Here is a 19,703-nt window from a genome sequence, read left to right as displayed (position 1 = left end):
TCGCTTCATACGTGGTCCATGATCAGCCCGCCACCTCCTTCGACATAGGCATAGCGTCAGTCCTATATGACTCTACATATGTCGTTTTTTATTATCTTTTGTCAGAGTGTTGGTGTGCATCTTAATTATGCAGATGCCGGCTGTTGCTCATCATGGTTTCTATCCACTTGATGCTACATTTATTTTGAATTAATAAAAATGCCCTTTTATCAAAAATACTTTGCAAATAACGACAAAAAAAACCGACAGTGAAGAAGCACAAACAAGCCAAATGAATGGCAAAGATTGAGATTAAAGGTTATTGCACTATACTATTATACATGATTGTACATTTCACATAATGAAGTGTTGGATACTTCATTCCAGTAACATCTCCTATCACTTCACCATCAGGATCTGGCAAAAATATACATCCAGACAGATGGTCAGCATCACATGACTCCTAGCTACTGGTTTTATCAGTTAGCTGAAGGATAAGGTCCTTCTGGATGACATAGAACCTGTCCTTGATGTAATCAGTGCCTCGGCGAATTTGTGGATCTCGACGTCTTCTGGTATTGTGGCCTCACCGCTATCAAACTGAGAACCATGTTCACTGAATCTTCCGGATCCGAAAGATGCATTCTTTTTTACCCCATGACGCTGGTATCTTCCATCTCCTGCTTCAGCTGTGCTATATCTTTGGCTGCCAAAAGAAGGCGTACCGCAGCTGCGATCGTCATGTTGCTGATTGGCTCCTTCTGTCAAGAAGGAAGAATAGCTATCATGCGACTCTCTTCCAGTGAAGTCATCAAAGGAACAGCTCGAAATAGACACCCTCCTCTCCAAAGTAGGGAAATTGTTCTTTTCCTTATCTTTTCCCAGTACCAATTTCCGTAGCTTAGAGAAAAACTTCTTCTTCTCTTTCTTCTTCGGGTTTCTGGGCGTTGTGATTGATGACATGTCGGTCGATGTGTCATCGGGTTCGCCACTTGATGATGCCCTTGAAGAAGCGTACTCTGAGCCAAATTCTATGGAGCTTAAACTTCTCTCGTCCGCACCAACATTGGCATACTCCATTATCAATTGCTTGGCTGTCTGTTCAGATTTGGGGCTTAGGGTGTTGCTTAGATCCTGTGCTGTAGTTTGTGCCCCAGGACCAGGAGTCCCCTTGTTCTTCAGCTCATGCCGCAGGCAAGCATTGATCCATTTAAGATATACCAGCTCCTCAACATCTGCAAACCTGTCAGTCCGCAGTTGTTCAACCTCTTTTGACAACTTCTCGTTTTCTTGCTTCAACCCATCAACTTGTTCTGATGTTTTTACCTGCAATTATTTTTACTTGCTTAATTCGTGACAGAGCAACAAATGATCAATAACACACCGAAGCAATAGATCTGTGGAAAAAAAATTATGCAGTTTCTGTTTGGCAGAACAAGCATCAAGAATATCATTTTCTATTTAGGAATACCTCCTCCATTTGACGATTCATTTTTTCACATCAAGTGTTAGTTACAGTGCAGCCCAAGAACAGTCAAGATTTACCTCCATGCTATTGTGGGACTTGGGTACAGGCGGTAGGCGTGTGAGCTCCAATCGCCTACTAAGGTGTGAATTCTCCTGCTGCAGCCTTGAATTTGCAGCTCTAAGCTCTCTTGCCTCATTTTCCAATTCCTCTAGCCTCTTTAATTTCTTCTCAGCCTCACCATCAACTTCTCCCTCAATAATCTCCTTACACTGAAAAGAATCAACTATGTTCTGAAGGGAAGTGATTTTCTCCTTTGCTTGTTCCGCATCCAGTCTTAACTTCTTTTTCAACAGCTTGCATTTTGATTTTGTCATCTCAAGCTGCGAAGTTAACTTTGAGCTTTCAGACAACTGTGTTTGTAACCTCTGATTTTCAGATTGCAAGGATTCGATCTTCAAGGAGTATAGCTGTGACTCGACATTGCTTATCTTCAGTTGGTTCTCAAGCTCCCTAACTGCAGCACCTTGCTCCTGCAAACCATACAACTTCAAAAGTTGTATCTCCAGGGTCTTTTCCCTTTCTTGCAGAGATCTAACCAAATCTCTGAGCTTGAAAATTTCATGCTCATTAGATGCATCTTCCCTTACTCTCGCTGCAGGTGAGCTTGCGATATTGCCTATGTCTCTGCCAAATTCTTCCATAACCATTTCATTGAATTCTGGAAGGAGAAATCCTTCATCATCATCATCATCATCAATGTTTCGGCATTTCGGGGGAAGTGACATCGAGGCAGTGGTGGTGGTCGTTGTAGTGGTAGTGGTTGTGTGCACAGAGTTCCCACTGATTATTTTCGCCTTGGTGTCCTCCTGCACAAAGCACAAACATAAATGAAAGTCTACAAATGAAAATGGGCATATTTCAGTTTTCCTTCAACTGATTGAAGAATGATATCGAGTAAAGGCAATAACTAATTTGTGGATAAGTTACTACTCCCTCCGTCCCATAATATAAGAGCGTTTTTTACACTAGTGTAGTGTAAAAAACGCTCTTATATTATGGGACAGAGTGAGTATTTGTTAGGACGGTCGTGGAAGATGAACTACCAGCAACATGTTCATAGTAAACAAAAGGTCATCCTTTAAATACAGTTTAAGATTCACGTGTTACGGCGAATTTGATATAACACATTAAGGAAAGGGATATTAAAAAGAATGTGTAGCCTAACCCCGAAAGCATCACACTATGTTTTTACCATCTTCCAACGAGCCCGTGGTTTGCCTTGCCTAATGCTTACCATTCAGACTTTTTTTGTGACGTTTATATGTACTAACAATCTAGAAAAAGAATTATATTCCCTGAAAAAGGTTGAAAGACTACCAATCAATAACTAAAACATCCAAGAATTCTAAGTATCACCTTCTGATCATAATAATTTATAAATACTCAGGATGACCATTCTCTGTTAACCTATTAGCTCATCCTTCTTAGGTATGGTTACACCTCTACGAGTGCAAAAATTACAGCAATCATGTTTTTGTGCAATCAGATTCTTACATTCTTGAGGATCCTTAGCTCATCCTTGAGCCCTCCACCACCACCCTTCATGCCACGGGCATCATCTGGCTCTACAAACACATCAAAACATACCAATTTTTTTTCAATATGCATCACTTTTTAGCCTGTTTTTCTTATTTAGTGGTAAAAAAAAACTACTGTACTAAATGAAGAGGCAGAGCTGTTGTTGATTGCTCGATAGACAAGAAAATTCTCAATCTTGCGGTGCACAAGACATAACTGAGGCATAATCAATCTTAGAAAGGAAGATTTTATAAAGAAAGCATATCTAGCTTGCAAGCAAGGCATGCATGTGCTCATGGTTGGGTACCTGAAGGAGGAGGGAGCAGGAGGTGCCGGGGCCGAGGCCAGCGCTGCCACCGCAGCCGCGAGAAGAAGAGCCCAGCGATGGAGAGCGTGATGGCAGCGCCCACCCTGAGGAAAAGCAGAGGCAGGTCCCTCCGGCCACCGCCGCCGCCGCCGCTACAGTCTCCTGCCTTGGGCATCTTCCTTTAACTTGACCTACCTTGCCAAAGAACATCTGAATCCTGCCGCATGCGAACGGCAGAAACAAGGGGAACCCAATCAGCGGCTCAAGTGTCCTAGGATCGCCAAGAAGGTGGCAAACAAATTTCTAATTTTGGTGACTAGAACTGAAAATTTCGGGCTCTAGACCCCGAGATTGATGCGAGGAGGGTCTGAAACTTGCAGAAATCGCATCAAGAAACACGGCGAGCTCCACCCCCCTGCACCTTTGCCAGCCATATCTCCATGGCCTGAATCGAGCAGACCAGGAGGAGGGGTGTAGCCAAACCCAGCCGAACAGCCGAACCGGGCTACGATTCGCCCTCCGGTAACCTCCAATTTGGACAAGGAGGAGCTAAAATTAGGGTGGCAGGCTCCGGCTTTAGCTCGCAGCCAACGGAAACCGCCGAGAAAGCGTAATGACTGAGGAGGAAGAAGAAGCCAACAAAATTAGCTTCCTCTCAAAAGTGGCACGGCTCGTTTATTCCGTTTCTGTCTTGGCTTGTTCTTGTTCCTCCCAAGGCAAGACAAATTCCGATTCCAAACGCCGGAACATGTCCCCCTCTTTGTAGCGGGGCACTCGTGTCGCCTTTCTTTATTTATTCAGATTCCGTCGTTTTCTCGCTGGTTCTTTCGCAGATCGCAAATTCGCCAATTCTTCACCAGTAATGCTAGTACTACTTCCGTGGCGAAATTTCAGTCTCAGCTTGCTTGTGCAGTAATTGTAAAATGGGAGAGCGGCCGTTGGCGGGAGGGTGGCTGAACCGACTGATGGCGGAAGGAAACGTGGAGCGTGGTGGTCTCTTCCGTGATTTCTTCACGCCACCTTTAATGAGCTCGTGCTGCTGCCAACAAGGCATGCTCTGTTGTTTGTTGGAACGGTTGGTTCACACGAGGAACACGACGACCCCCGTGGTTGTACAACATCTCCAACGTGACTCGTCACCTCCAAATGTGACACGTTTAGGTCTTCAACACGGCTCATCAAATAGGGTCGAACGGGTCCAAACGTTGGAATCCCTCGGGCCGACCCTAAACCGTAGTGTTAAGTATGTATTTTGTATTACACGTGTATTAAAGTAGTGGTCATCTCCTAATCTTTTATAGTTGAGATAGAGGCCTTACATGTACTATATATATGTGTGTACCAGCACCCATCAATACTACGTCCATTGTATTGCAAACTATTGTCTACATGGTATCAGTTTTCGGGTTCTAACTTTAGTTTTCCGTCCCCGTCGCGCGCCTCCTCCGCGTCGCCGCCGCCGCATCCACCCAGCCGCCGCCGCTCGCGCGTCCTCCGCGCCGGCCGCCGCCCTCCCTCTCCCTGCCCGCGCTTCCCCAGCGTCTTTGGCCGCCGCCACCGCAGCTGCCCGCCAGCCGTCGCTCCAACCCGCCCGCCCGCATCGCCGTTCCAACCTGATCGCTAGCCAGTCGTCGCCCTATCCATCCAGCAGCCCGATCTCACCGCACGCCCGCGCTCGCTACTCCAGCCCCGCCCGCTTGCGTCGCCCGATCGCCGCTCACCCGCACCAACATGCAGGCAGGCACGCAGGCTGGTGCCCCGACGTACAGCATGCATGCGGACACGCAGGTGGGCGCCCTAATGTACACCATGCATGCGGGCATGCAGGCTAGCTCCTCGATCTACAACATGCATGCTAGCTCCTTGGTCTACAACATGCATCCGGACGCATCACCGAACAACTACACCGGCAACAGCAACTGGTACATCGACACCGGGGCAACTGCCCACATGTCGCCCGCATCGGGTCTCCTTAGTCCTTGTCCAGTGGGCCACCAGGCGTTCCTCGACGCCCCCTACCAGCCCTACGGTGCTCCGCTCGCTCTGCCACCTCTCGGCAGCTACGGCGCGCCCGCTCAGGCACCACCCAATGGAGGCTAGCCGTCGCCGCCAGTTCCTGCACCGTGGAACCCCGCCCTCCCGGCCGCCCTACACTCGGCGCCGGCGCCGAGTAACTACGGAGATGGAGGCGACTGGTATATGGACTCGCGTGCTACTGCGCACATGACAGCTTATCCCGGTAACCTATCATCTTTCACTTCAGTTAACACTCCCACTCGTATCATCGTTGGCAACGGTTCCTCTTTACCTATCACACATGTTGGTAGCACTAGTTTTCCTTCTAGTTCTACACCTATTACTATGTCTAATGTCCTTGTTTCACCTGATTTAGTCACTGGTTTAGTCTTCGTTCGTCGTCTTACTCGTGAGAATCCTCTTACTATTGAATTCGACGGTGTTGGGTTTTCTGTGAAGGACGCCCGTACCCGGATGGTGCTTCACCGATGTGATAGCCTTGATGAGCTTTATCCCGTGCACGCCGGCGCCTCCACTTCCACACCCGTCGCCCTCGCCGCCGGTGTCGATCTTTGGCATGCTCGCTTGGGCCACCCCAACCCCGCCGTTTTGCGTCAGATTCTTAGGAGTTTTTCTTTCTCATGTAATAGGCTCGACGAGCATACTTGTGAGGCTTGTCGTTTGGGCAAGCACGTGCGTCTTCCCTTTAGCGCGTCTACTTCAGTTTCCACTTTTCCATTTCAGTTGCTTCATAGTGATGTTTGGACGTCTCCCGTTGCGAGTAACATGGGCTATCTATACTACTTGGTGATTTTAGATGATTATTCTCACTATGTGTGGACTTTTCCTCTTCGTCGTAAATCGATACTTTAGCCACACTCACCGCCTTTTATTCCTATGTCACCACCCAGTTCGGTCGCCCCATACTTGCATTCCAAATTGATAACGGAGAAGAGTTTGACAACGTCGCCCTTCGCACACTTCTTGCCTCTCACGACAACATCTTTCGTCTGACTTGCCCTTACACTTCACAGCAGAACGGCCGTGTCGAGCGCATTCTCCGCACTCTTAATGACTGCGTTCGCACGTTACTCTTTCACTCCAACGTGCCTGCTCGGTTTTGTCCTGATGCTCTCGCCACCGCCATTCTTTTAGTTAACATTCGTCCGTGTCGTCCTTGGTGGAATTACGCTCCTCACCACCTTCTCTTCGGTACACCACCATCCTATGACGGTCTCCGCATCTTTGGGTGTCTCTATTATCCTAGCACCGCATCCACCACTGATATGTCTCCAACGTATCTACTTTTCCAAACACTTTTGCCCTTGTTTTGGACTTTAACTTGCATGATTTGAACGAAACTAACCCAGAATGATGCTGTTTTCAGCAGAATTACCATGATGTTGTTTTATGTGTAGAAAAGAAAAGTTCTCGGAATGTCCTGAAAATCCACGGAGGTACTTTTTGGAATTAATAAGAATTATTGGGCGAAAGAAATACACCAGGGGGCGCACACCCTGTCCACGAGACAGGGGGGCGCCCCCCCATAGGGCGCGCCCCCCTATCCCGTGGGCCCCCTGGACCTCCACCGACCTCAACTCCAACTCCATATATTCACGTTCGGAGAGAAAACAATCAGAGAGAAAGTTTCATCGCATTTTACGACACGGAGCCGCCGCCAAGCCCTAATCTATCTCGGGAGGGCTGATCTTGAGTCCGTTCGGGGCTCCGGAGAGGGGGATTCATCGCCATCGTCATCATCAACCATCCTCCATCACCAATTTCATGATGCTCACCGCCGTGCGTGAGTAATTCCATCGTAGGCTTTTTGGACGGTGATGGGTTGGATGAGATTTACCATGTAATCAAGTTAGTTTTGTTAGGGTTTGATCCCTAGTATCCACTATGTTCTGAGATTGATGTTGCTATGACTTTGCTATGCTTAATGCTTGTCACTAGGGCCCGAGTGCCATGATTTCAGATCTGAACCTATTATGTTTTCATGAATATATGTGTTATGATCCGACAACCCCGAAGTGACAATAATCGGGATATTTCTCGGTGATGACCGTAGTTTGAGGAGTTCATGTATTCACTATGTGCTAATGCTTTGTTCCGGTTCTCTATTAAAAGGAGGCCTTAATATCCCTTAGTTTCCACTAGGACCCCGCTGCCACGGGAGAGTAGGACAAAAGATGTCATGCAAGTTCTTTTCCATAAGCACGTATGACTACTTACGAAATACATGCCTACATTACATTGATGAACTGGAGCTAGTTCTGTGTCACCCTATGTTATAGCTATTACATGAGGAATCGCATCCGGCATAATTATCCATCACTGACCCATTGCCTACGAGCTTTTTACATATTGTTCTTCTCTTATTTACTTTTCCGTTGCTACTTTTACAACTACTACAAAAACCCAAAAACTATTATCTTTACTTTTGCTACCGTTACTTTTATTATCATACCACTTTTGCTACTAAATACTTTGCTGCAGATACTAAGTTATCCAGGTGTGGTTGAATTGACAACTCAACTGCTAATACTCAAGAATATTCTTTGGCTCCCCTTGTGTCGAATCAATAAATTTGGGTTGAATACTTTACCCTCGAAAGTTGGTGCGATCCCCTACACTTGTGGGTTATCAAGACTAATTTCTGGCGCCGTTGCCGGGGAACATAGCTCTATTCTCTGAGTCACTTGCGATTTATATCTGTTGATCACTATGAAGAACTTGAAAGACGACGGAACTACTATTTTGCCCTCAACTACGAGGGGAGGTAAGGAACTGCCATCTAGCTCTGCACTAGATTCTCCTTCCGTTATTAGTAAGCTTGCGACACCTAAACCTGCTACTGCTATGAATTCTGATATGTCGCATGTTATTGATGATGCCACTTCTGCTATGCATGATGAAACTACTTCTGTGCGTGATACTACTTTGCCATTAGGTGAATTTCTTGATGAACAACTTGCTAGAGTTAGGGGGAATGAAATTATTAAAGATGCTATTATTGATGATAGTGATGATGAAAGTTCTCCCAATGATTATGAATTACCTGTTGTTCCTGAGGGTTATGTTATGAATTAAGAAGCTGCTAGAGCTATCTTTGCTTGCAATGATAGATATGATCTTAAGAAATTATTAGCTAAATGGAAGCAGCAGTCTCTTAATGCTAGAATGAAACCTCACCCTGCTTTTGCTACTTCACCTATCTGTGTTACTGATAAGGATTATGAATTCTCTGTTGATCCTGAAATTATTACTTTAGTTGAATCTGACCCTTTTTATGGCCTTGAATCCGAAACTGTTGTGGCACATCTTACCAAGTTAAATGATATAGCCACCCTGTTTACTAATGATGAGAAGTCTTGCTATTATTATATCCTTAAGATATTTCCGTTCTCGTTAAAGGGTGATGCTAAGACTTGGTATAATTCTCTTCCTCCTGGTTGTGTGCGTAGTCCCCGGGATATGATTTATTACTTCTCTGCTAAATATTTCCCTGCTCATAAGAAACAAGCTGCCTTGCGGGAAATATGTAATTTTGTGCAAATCAAAGAAGAGAGTCTCCCACAAGCTTGGGGAGGCTTCTCCGGTTACTTAATATATTGCCCGATCATCCTCTTAAGAAAAATGAAATACTTGATATCTTTTATAATGGACTAACCGATGCTTCCAAGGACTACTTGGATAGTTGTGCTGGTTGTGTTTTCAGGGAAAGAACCGTCACCGAAGCTGAATTACTATTGAATAATATGTTGACTAATGAAAATAATTGGACTCTTCCTGAGCCAATTCACGAGGCAATTCCTGAACCAATTGATCCAACTCCTGAGCCTATTCCTAAACCCACTCCAAAGAAGAGAGGTGTTTTATTTCTCAGTCCTGAAGATATGCAAGAGGCAAAGAAATCAATGAAAGAAAAAGGTATTAAAGCTGAAGATGTTAAGAATTTACCACCTATTGAAGAAATACATGGTCTTAATATACCGCCTGTTGAAGAACCACATTGTCTTGATAACCCGACACAGGTAGTAAAGGTATTTCTCTCTATAGATATGATAAAGTTGAAATACCCTCTACTGAATTTCATAGCCCGTGCTTAGATGAATTTGATGACTTTATGGCTAGGCAGGAAAGTTTTAATGCTTATGTTGGTAGAGAGTTAAAGAATAATGCTTTCGAGATAGGACGCGTAAGCGATAATATGGCTAGAGTTAAAGGTGAACTCAAACTCATTAGCAAATATGCTTCTATGGTTGCTACTCAAGCTGAGCAAGTACTTAAAGCTCAAAATGATTTGCTTGATGAATTAAATAATAAAAATGACTTTGTTGTTAGAGTGGCTACTAGAACTGGTAGAATGACTCAGGAACCTTTGTATCCTGAAGGTCACCCTAAGAGAATCGAGCAGGATTCTCAGAGAAATAATTTAGAGGCGCCTAGTTCTTCTAAAAAGAAGAAAAAGAAAAATGATAGGACTTTGCATGCTTCTAGTGAACCTACTATAGACACACCTGAGAATCCCAATGATATTTCTATTTCTGATGCTGAAACACAATCAGGCGATGAACATGAACCTAGCGATAATGTTAACGATATTGTTCCTGTTGATGCTCAACCTAGCAAAAACAATGATATATAGATTGAACCTGCTGTTGATCTTGATAACCCACAATCAAAGAATCAACGTTATGATAAGAGAGATTTTGTTGCTAGGAAGCACGGTAGAGAAAGAGAACCATGGGTTCAGAAACCCATGCCCTTTCCTCCTAAACCATCCCAGACAAAGGATGATGAGGATTTTGAGCGCTTTGCTGAAATGATTAGACCTATTTTCTTACGTATGCGCTTAACTGATATGCTTAAAGTAAATCCTTATGCTAAGTATATGAAGGATATGATTACAAATAAAAGAAAGATACCGGAAGCTGAAATTTCCACCATGCTTGCTAATTACACTTATAAGGATGGAATACCAAAGAAACTTGGAGATCCGGGTGTATGAACTATACCATGCTCCATTAAGAGAAATTATGTTAGAACTGCTTTATGTGATCTTGGAGCCCGTGTTAGTGTTATGCCTCTCTCTTTATATCGTAGACTTGAATTGAATAAGTTGACACCTACTAAAATATCTTTGCAAATGGCTGATAAATCAACTGCTATACCTGTCGGTATTTGTGAGGATGTGCCTGTTGTGGTTGCAAATGTCACTATCTTAACGGATTTTGTTATTGTTGATATCCCCGAGGACGATAGTATGTCTATCATCCTTGGTAGACCTTTTCTTAATACTGCAGGGGCTGTTATTGATTGCAACAAAGGCAATGTCACTTTTCATGTTAATGGTAATGAGCATACGGTACATTTTCCGAGGAAACAATCTCAAGTTCATAGCATTAATTCCATTGGAAAAGTTCCAACTATTATTGTTGGAGGTTTTGAATTTCCTCTCCCTACTGTCAAGAAAAAATATGATATTCTTATTGTTGGGGATTTTCGTATCCCCGTTGAGGTAACTTAGTGTTATTCGAAATTTCTCTGGTTCCGTGTTATTCAGAATGAGTTTATTAACAAGACTTGATCAACCTTGTTAGTGGATTCATTTTGATAATCACGAGATGGATGAAACTAGAAGGCACAACCTTCTGTACCCTCTTTTTACTTTATGTTATTTAGAAAAATAAAGCAAAAGTAGTATTATTTGTTTGTTTTCTGAATTATCCGTGCATTAAAAAAATATATCCTGAAAATAAAAGTGCTCCAAATGCCCTGCAAATTTAGTATGATTTTTTATGGAATATTTGAGGATTTTAGGCACTGAAAACACTGCAGGAGGGACAAGCACGAGAGTGGAGGGCGCGCCCACCTGTCTCGTGGGCCCCTGGTGGTCCCCCTCCACTTATGCCAGCACCCACACACTTCATCTTCTACCCAAAAAAATCCCCATCCAGCTCAAGCACGAGTTCTAGCTCATTTTGCTGCGATTTTCGATCTCCTTGCTCAAAGCTCCATTCACAAAACTTCTTTGGGAGATTGTTGCTTGGTATGTGACTCCTCCATTGGTCCAATTAGTTTTTGTTCTAGTGCTTTATTCATTGCAAATTTTTGCTGCATAGGTGACCATGTTCTTGAGCTTGCATGTTGAATTTATGAGGTCCCAAGCAATTCCAATGCATGACATAGGCTCTAGGCACTTTTAGGAGTAGTTGCTACCAATCTTGTTTAGTTTTACTTACTTTTATTTTGAAGTTACTAAAATTTCAGAATTATTTCAGAAAAAGAATTGTGCTTAGAAGAATGTACCAAGGTGGTTCCTTGGTGAAGAAAGGGCCCAGGATTGCTATACGTGAGCAAGATGTTGAATTGCCGAGGGACGCGGATGTATGAGCTTGTGAGTGGCCATCCGATGATTTTATGGTCGAAGCAGGCTTCAAGGAGGAATTTGACGCATATGTGCGTAATGCCGAGTTGGAGGACTTCTTACAAGATAAGTGTCCGCAGTACTATCAATTGACTGATTCTTTTGTGCGGAGGTTCAAATATAATTGTGCGCGTAATTCTCCTAGTGTCATATTTGATATTTATGATACATCTTATACCATGGATTTAGAGGATTTCACAACTGCTTGCAAACTCCCGTAGTAGGGTAATATTAATGATCCTCACAAATCTGAATTTAGAGATTTTCTTGCTAGTATTACTGTGGGAGAATCTAGGGACATAGCACAAGCTACTATAGGGAGCATTCATTTTCCTGATATACATTATTTTGCTCTCTTTATTGGTAGATGCATTAAAGGTAAAGACGAGGCATGCCACATGTGTGTCCCTGATCTGTGTGTCCTCAAGAGTGTTGTGTTAGGTTATAAAGGTTATAACTTGGGGGCAATAGTTGCACGTGGGTTGCAGAATAATAGTAGAAAGGGAAATTTATTTGGAGGAATTTATGCAACCCGTGTGGCTAATTATCTTGGTATAGCCCCACGAGAAGGGGATATGATTATACCACCTGTTCTTTTGGATTATGAAGCTATGGTCAATCATCAGTTTCTTGGGAGGAATGAACAATTCCTCCAATATCGACTAACCTATGACAGACGCAACATCATCCATGTTACTCTTCCAGCTCCCTACCTTTTTGATTATCAGGCAAAAGGAAGATATGTTGTCACCAGGGAGGAAGCAGCTGAACACGAGAGGGGAGCGGAGGCAGCTCGCCAACACGCTGCAGCTCAGGAGGCGGTTGCCGCTGCATCTCAGTACGACCCTAGTTTCACTTATGGATATCAGCCAGGTGGTCCTTGGTACTAGACCAACTTAGGCCAAAAGCCTAATATTGGGGGAGTACGTATTTCTCACCTACTTTACATTCATGTTCACACACTAGTCGTCGGTGCTCATACTCTTTCATTGTATTATCCATGCTAGTTTAAATGCTTTTTCTAGTTTTCTTCTTGTGTGTTTAATAAACCTTAAGGAAAACCAAAAAATTAGTTAGTTTAATTTCCATGCTTGTAGTAGCATTTAAAATGAAAACCCAAAAAGATTTCTTGTTTCTTCTTCTTACTTGTTGGGAGCTTTCCCGTGTAAATAGTTTTATTTTCTTTTCTTTCCTTTGGGGGTTGAGAAGACCATATTGAAAATGTTTAGTGGCTCTCATATGCATGATTGCTTATTTAACTTAGAGCCCATATTACTTGTCTTCTATCTTGAGTTGAATGCTTGCAGATTCCAGCTTAGTCCAATGCACATGCACGATTATTATTATACACATCGTTCGGTCGTGCAAGTGAAAGGCAATAATGACGATATATGATGGACTTATTGAGATGAGAAAAGCTGGTATGAACTCGACCTCTCTTGTTTTTGTAAATATGATGAGTTCATCGTTTCTGATTCGGCTTATTATGAAGTAAATATATTTGCAATGACATTTAGAGATTAGAGTTGCTTGTGCCATGCTTGATTAGCTATGAGTTATAATGGTTTACCTTGCATGCCAACATGCTATTAGAGTGATTATGATGTGGTATGATGGGATGGTATCCTCCTTTGATTGAATTGAGTGACTCGACTTGGCACATGTTCACGCATGTAGTTGAATCAAATCAACATGGCCTTCATGATATTTATGTTCATGGTGGATTATATCCTACTCATGCTTGTACTCGGTGTGAATTAATTTTAATGCATGTTTATGACTGTTGTCGCTCTCTCAGTTGGTCGCTTCCCAGTCTTTTGCTAGCCTTCACCTGTACTAAGCGGGAATACTGCTTGTGCATCCAAACTCCTTAAACCCCAAAGTTGTTCCATATGAGTCCACTATACCTACCTATATGTGGTATTTACCTGCCGTTCCAAGTAAATTTGTATGTGCCAAAATCCAAACCTTCAAATGAAATTCTGTTTTGTATGCTCGAGCAGCTCATGTTACAACTAGGGTTGCCTATATCTTCCATGCTAGGTGGGTTATTCTCAAGAGGAGTGGACTCCGCTCCTCATTCACGAGAAAGGGCCAGTAACCGGGATGCCCAGTCCCATGATCCAAAAAGATCAAAGCAAATCAAAATAATTAAACAAAACTCCCCCAGGGCTGTTGTTAGTTGGAGGCACTCGTTGTTTCGAGCAAGCCATGGATTGATGCTTGTTGGTGGTTGGGGAGTATAAACTTTTACCATTCTGTTTGGGAACTGCCTATAATGCATGTAGTATGGAAGATACAGCCATCTCATAGTTGTTGCGTTGACATCAAAAGTATGCCGCTCAAAATGTTATTCAATCTCTATTTTAAAATCGAGCTCTGGCACCTCTACAAATCCCTACTTCCCTCTGCGAAGGGCCTATCTATTTACTTTTATGTTGAGTCATCACCCTTCTTATTAAAAGCACCCGCTGGAGAGCACACTGCCATTTTCATTCATTACTATTGGTTTATATTAGGTATGACTTGACTGGATCTCTTTTACCATGAATTACAATGTTTAGTCAGTCCTTGATCTTTAAAGGTGCTCTGCATTTATATTTTGCGGTCTCAGAAAGGGCTAGCGAGATACCATTTTGTTGTATCATGTTATGATTGTTTTGAGAAAGTGTTGTCATCCGAGTTTTATTATTATGGCTCGCTAGCTGATTATGGTATTGATATGAGTGATTGTGAGACCTAAGTGTTATTGTGAGTATGGTTAGTTCATAATATTTGCTGAAACTAGAATGCTGGCTTTTCATGTTACAACAACAAGAGCAAACAGAGTTTGTAAAAGTTTTTCTTTATCACTTTCAGTTTATCAACTGAATTGCTTGAGGACAAGCAAAGGTTTAAGCTTGGGGGAGTTGATACGTCTCCAACGTATCTACTTTTCCAAACACTTTTGCCCTTGTTTTGGACTCTAACTTGCATGATTTGAATGAAACTAACCCGGACTGACGCTGTTTTCAGCAGAATTACCATGATGTTGTTTTATGTGTAGAAAAGAAAAGTTCTCGGAATGTCCTAAAAATCCACAGAGGCACTTTTTGGAATTAATGAGAATTATTGGGCAAAAGAAATACACCAGGGGGCCCACACCCTATCCATGAGACAGGGCCCCCCTATAGGGCGCTCCCCCTATCTCGTGGGCCCCCTGGACCTCCACCGACCTCAACTCCAACTCCATATATTCACGTTCGGGGAGAAAAAATCAGAGAGAAAGTTTCATCGCGTTTTACGACACGGAGCCGCCACCAAGCCCTAATCTCTCTCGGGAGGGTTGATCTGGAGTCCATTCGGGGCTCCGGAGAGGGGGATTCGTCGCCGTCGTCATCATCAACCATCCTCCATCACCAATTTCATGATGCTCACCGTCGTGCGTGAGTAATTCCATCGTAGGCTTGCTGGACGGTGATGGGTTGGATGAGATTTACCATGTAATCAAGTTAGTTTTGTTAGGGTTTGATCCCTACTATCCACTATGTTCTGAGATTGATGTTGCTATGACTTTGCTATGCTTAATTCTTGTCACTAGGGCCCGAGTGCCATGATTTCAGATCTGAACCTATTATGTTTTCATGAATATATGTGTGTTCTTGATCCTATCTTGCAAGTCTATAGTCACCTATTATGTGTTATGATCCGATAACCCCAAAGTGACAATAATCAGGATACTTCTCGGTGATGACCGTAGTTTGACGAGTTCATGTATTCAGTATGTGCTAATGCTTTGTTCCGGTTCTCTATTAAAAGGAGGCCTTAATATCCCTTAGTTTCCACTAGGACCCCGCTGCCACGGGAGGGTAGGACAAAAGATGTCATGCAAGTTCTTTTCCATAGCACGTATGACTATTTATGGAATACATGCCTGATACGTCCATTTTGCATCATGCTTTTATATCAATATTTATTGCATTTTGGGCTGTTATTTCACGTTATGTCACAATACTTATGGCTATTCTCTCTTATTTTACAAGGTTTACATGAAGAGGGAGAATGCCGGCAGCTGGAATTCTGGGCTGGAAAAGGAGCAAATATTGGAGCGTATTCTGTGCAACTCCAAAAGTCGTGAAACTCCACGGAATATTTTAAAATAAATAAAGAAAAATCGTCGCCAAAGATGAAGGCCAGGGGGCCCACACCCTGCTCACGAGGGTGGGGGGCGCCCCCCCGGGGCGCGCCCCCCTACCTCATGGGCCCCCTGGTGGCTCTCCGATGCCCATCTTCTCCTATATGAAGTCTTTCATTGAGAAAAAAATAGAAGGCAACCTTTCGGGACGAGACTCCGCCGCCACGAGGCGGAACCTGGCGGAACCAATCTAGGGCTCCGGCAGAGCTGTTTCGCCGGGGACACTTCCCTCCGGGAGGGGGAAGTCATCACCATCGTCATCACCAATGCTCCTCTCATCGGCAGAGGGCAATCTCCATCAACATCAAACCCTAGTTCATCTCTTGTATCCAATTCTTGTCTCCAAGTCCGGGATTGGTGCTAGTAGGTTGCTAGTAGTGTTGATTACTCCTTGTAGTTGATGCTAGTTGGTTTATTTGGTGGAAGATCATATGTTCATATCCTTTATGCATATTATTACCCCTCTGATTATGAACATGAATATGCTTTGTGAGTAGTTACGTTTGTTCCTGAGGACAAGGGAGAAGTCTTGCTATTAGTAGTCATGTGAATTTGGTATTCGTTCGATATTTTGATAAGATGTATGTTGTCTAGCCTCTAGTGGTGTTATGTGAACGTCGACTACATAACACTTCACCATTATTTGGGCCTAGAAGAAGGCATTGGGAAGTAATAAGTAGATGATGGGTTGCTAGAGTGACAGAAGCTTAAACCCTAGTTTATGCGTTGCTTTGTAAGGGGCTGATTTGGATCCATATGTTTCATGCTATGGTTAGGTTTACCTTAATACTTTTGTTGTAGTTCTGGATGCTTGCAATAGAGGTTAATCATAAGTGGGATGCTTGTTCAAGTAAGAACAACACCCAAGCACCGGTCCACCCACATATCAAATTATCAAAGTACCGAACGCGAATCATATGAGCGTGATGAAAACTAGCTTGACGATATTCCCATGTGTCCTCGGGAGCGCTTTTCCTATTATAAGAGTTTGTCCAGGCTTGTCCTTTGCTACAAAAAGGATTGGGCCACCTTGCTGCACTTTATTTACTTTTGTTACTTGTTGGTCGTTACAATTTATCTTATCACAAAACTATCTGTTATCACTTATTTCAGTACTTGCAGAGAATACCTTGCTGAAAACCGCTTATCATTTCCTTCTGCTCCCCGTTGGGTTCGACACTCTTACTTATCGAAAGGACTACGATAGATCCCCTATACTTGTGGGTCATCAAGACTCTTTTCTGGCGCCGTTGCCGGGGAGTGTAGAGCCTTTGGTAGGTGGAATTTGGTAAGGAAAAATTTATATAGTATGCTGAAATTTTTTGTCACTTGTTACTATGGAAAGTAATTATCTGAGGGGCTTGTTCGGGGTATCTTCACCCCGTCCAGTAGAGCAAAGAGTTGCTCCTCAACCTACTAAACCTATTGAAAATGAAACTCCTTTTGAAATTCCTTCGGGAATGATGGATCATGGAACTATAAAAGATTGAAATTGGAATTCATCAAAAGTATTACCCTATGCATCTTGTTCATCGTGATCGCATTTATATATATAATTTTTGGCCTCGCGAAGGAGAAAGCATCGATCAAGCTTGGGGGAGGCTTAAATCAATGTTATATTCATGCCCCAATCATGAGCTCCCAAGAGAAGTAATTATTCAAAGTTTTTATGCTCGGCTTTCTGATAACAATCGCACCATGCTCGATACTTCTTGTGCTGGCTCTTTTATGATGAAGACTATTGAATTCAAATGGAATTTATTGGATAGAATTAAATGCAACTCTGAAGATTGGGACCTCGACGAAGGTAAGGAGTCAGGTATGACACCTAAGTTTGATTGTGTTAAATCTTTTATGGATACCGATATCTTCCGTAAGTTTAGCACTAAATATGGACTTGACTCTGAGATAGTAGCTTCTTTCTGTGAATCTTTTGCTACCTATGTTGATCTCCCCAAGGAGAAGTGGTTTAAATATCATCCTCCCATAGAAGTAAAAGTAGCTACACCTATTAAAGTTGAAGAAAAGACTGTCACTTATAATGATCCTATTGTTCCCACTTCTTATGTTGAGAAACCACCTTCCCTGTTAGAATGAAGGATCATGCTAAATCTTCAACTGTTGTTCGTAAAAGCAATATTAGAACTTATACACCTCCTGAGCAAGTCAAAGTAGAGCCTAATATTGCTATTGTTAAAGATCTCTTGTCTGATAATATTGATGGGCATGTTATTCAATTCTGTGGTGAAACTGCTAGAATTGCTAAACCTTGTGCTAGAGATAAACATAGACCTGTGGTAGGCGTGTCTGTTATTTCTGTTAAAATAGGAGATCATTGTTATCATGGCTTATGTGATATGGGTGCTAGTGCTAGTGTTATACCTATTACCTTGTATGAAGAAATTAAGCATGAAATTGCACCCGCTGAGATAGAAGATATTGATGTTATAATTAAACTTGCCAATAGAGATACTATATCTGCAATGGGAATTGTTAGAGATGTTGAAGTCTTGTGTGGAAAAACCAAATATCCCGTTGATTTTCTTGTTCTTGGTTCTCCACAAGATAGCTTTTGTCCCATTATATTTGGTAGACCCTTCTTGAATACTGTTAATGCTAAGATAGACTGCAAAAAGAATGTTGTTACTATTGGCTTGGACGATATGGTTCATGAGTTTAATTTCTCTAAATTTAGTAAACAACATCGTGAGGAAGAATTGCCTAGTAAAGATGAAATTATTGGTCTTGCTTCTATTGCCGTACCTCCTAGTGATCCTTTAGAACACTATTTGCTAGACCATGAAAATGATATGTTCATGAATGAAAGAAGGGAAATAGATGAAGTATTCTTTAAACAGGTACCTATTCTGCAACACAATTTGCCTGTTGAAATCCTAGGGGATCCTCCTCCACCCAAGGGTGATCCCGTGTTTGAGCTTAAACCGTTGCCTGATAATCTTAAATATGCTTATCTTGATGAAAAGAAAATATATCCTGTCATTATTAGTGCTAACCTTTCAGAGCATGAAGAAGAAAGATTATTGAAAACTCTGAAGAAGCACTGTGCCGCTATTGGATATACTCTTGATGATCTTAAGGGCATTAGTCCCACTCTATGTCAACATAAAATAAATTTGGAAGCGGATGCCAAACCAGTTCGTGATCCTCAACGACGTTTGAATCCTAAAATGAAAGAAGTGGTAAGAAAAGAAATACTCAAGCTTCTGGAGGCAGGTATAATTTATCCCGTTGCTGATAGTCAGTGGGTAAGTCCTGTCCATTGTGTCCCTAAGAAGGGAGGTATTACTGTTGTCCCTAATGATAAAGATGAATTGATTCCGCAAAGAATTATCACAGGTTATAGGATGGTAATTGATTTCCGCAAATTAAATAAGCTACTAAGAAAGATCATTACCCCCTACCTTTTATTGATCAAATGCTAGAAAGATTATGCAAACATACACATTATTGCTTTCTAGATGGTTATTCTGGTTTCTCTCAAATACCTGTGTTGGCTAGGGATCAATCAAAGACTAATTTTACATGCCCTTTTGGTACTTTTGCTTATAGACATATGCCTTTTGGTTTATGTAATGCACCTGCTACCTTTCAAAGATGCATGATGGCTATATTCTCTGATTTTTGTGAAAAAATTTGTGAGGTTTTCATGGACGATTTTTTCGTCTATGGTTCCTCTTTTGATGATTTCTTGAGCAATCTTGATCGAGTTTTGCAGAGATGTGAA

General features: G+C 42.5%; 1 protein-coding gene across 1 annotated transcript; it reads right to left on the bottom strand.

Moving 5' to 3' along the window:
• Positions 1-272: 272 nt before the first annotated feature.
• Positions 273-4,243, bottom strand: LOC119328942 (protein CHUP1, chloroplastic-like). Its single transcript, XM_037601933.1, has 5 exons — positions 3,754-4,243; positions 3,333-3,603; positions 3,002-3,072; positions 1,525-2,313; positions 273-1,305 (listed from the first exon to the last, which is right to left on the bottom strand). The coding sequence occupies exons 2-5, from the start codon at positions 3,505-3,507 to the stop codon at positions 463-465; spliced, it is 1,878 nt and encodes a 625-aa protein (XP_037457830.1). The 5' UTR covers positions 3,508-3,603; positions 3,754-4,243; the 3' UTR covers positions 273-462.
• Between the last annotated feature and the right edge of the window lie 15,460 nt (positions 4,244-19,703).

This window comes from Triticum dicoccoides, chromosome 1B (genome assembly GCF_002162155.2).
Source record: "Triticum dicoccoides isolate Atlit2015 ecotype Zavitan chromosome 1B, WEW_v2.0, whole genome shotgun sequence".
In the NCBI taxonomy this organism is placed as follows: Eukaryota; Viridiplantae; Streptophyta; class Magnoliopsida; order Poales; family Poaceae; genus Triticum; species Triticum dicoccoides.
This window is presented reverse-complemented; position numbering and strand designations above follow the sequence as displayed.

What these genes read in the sequence shown, in the direction of transcription:
- LOC119328942 (XM_037601933.1), bottom strand. Translation starts at nt 3,507, where the DNA reads ATGCCCAAGGCAGGAGACTGTAGCGGCGGCGGCGGCGGTGGCCGGAGG. An exon ending in CCTGCTCCCTCCTCCTTCAG is followed by an intron (nt 3,073 to 3,332) that starts GTACCCAACCAT and finishes ATGTGTTTGTAG; the next exon opens with AGCCAGATGATGCCCGTGGC. An exon ending in AGTCCCACAATAGCATGGAG is followed by an intron (nt 1,306 to 1,524) that starts GTAAATCTTGAC and finishes AAATAATTGCAG; the next exon opens with GTAAAAACATCAGAACAAGT.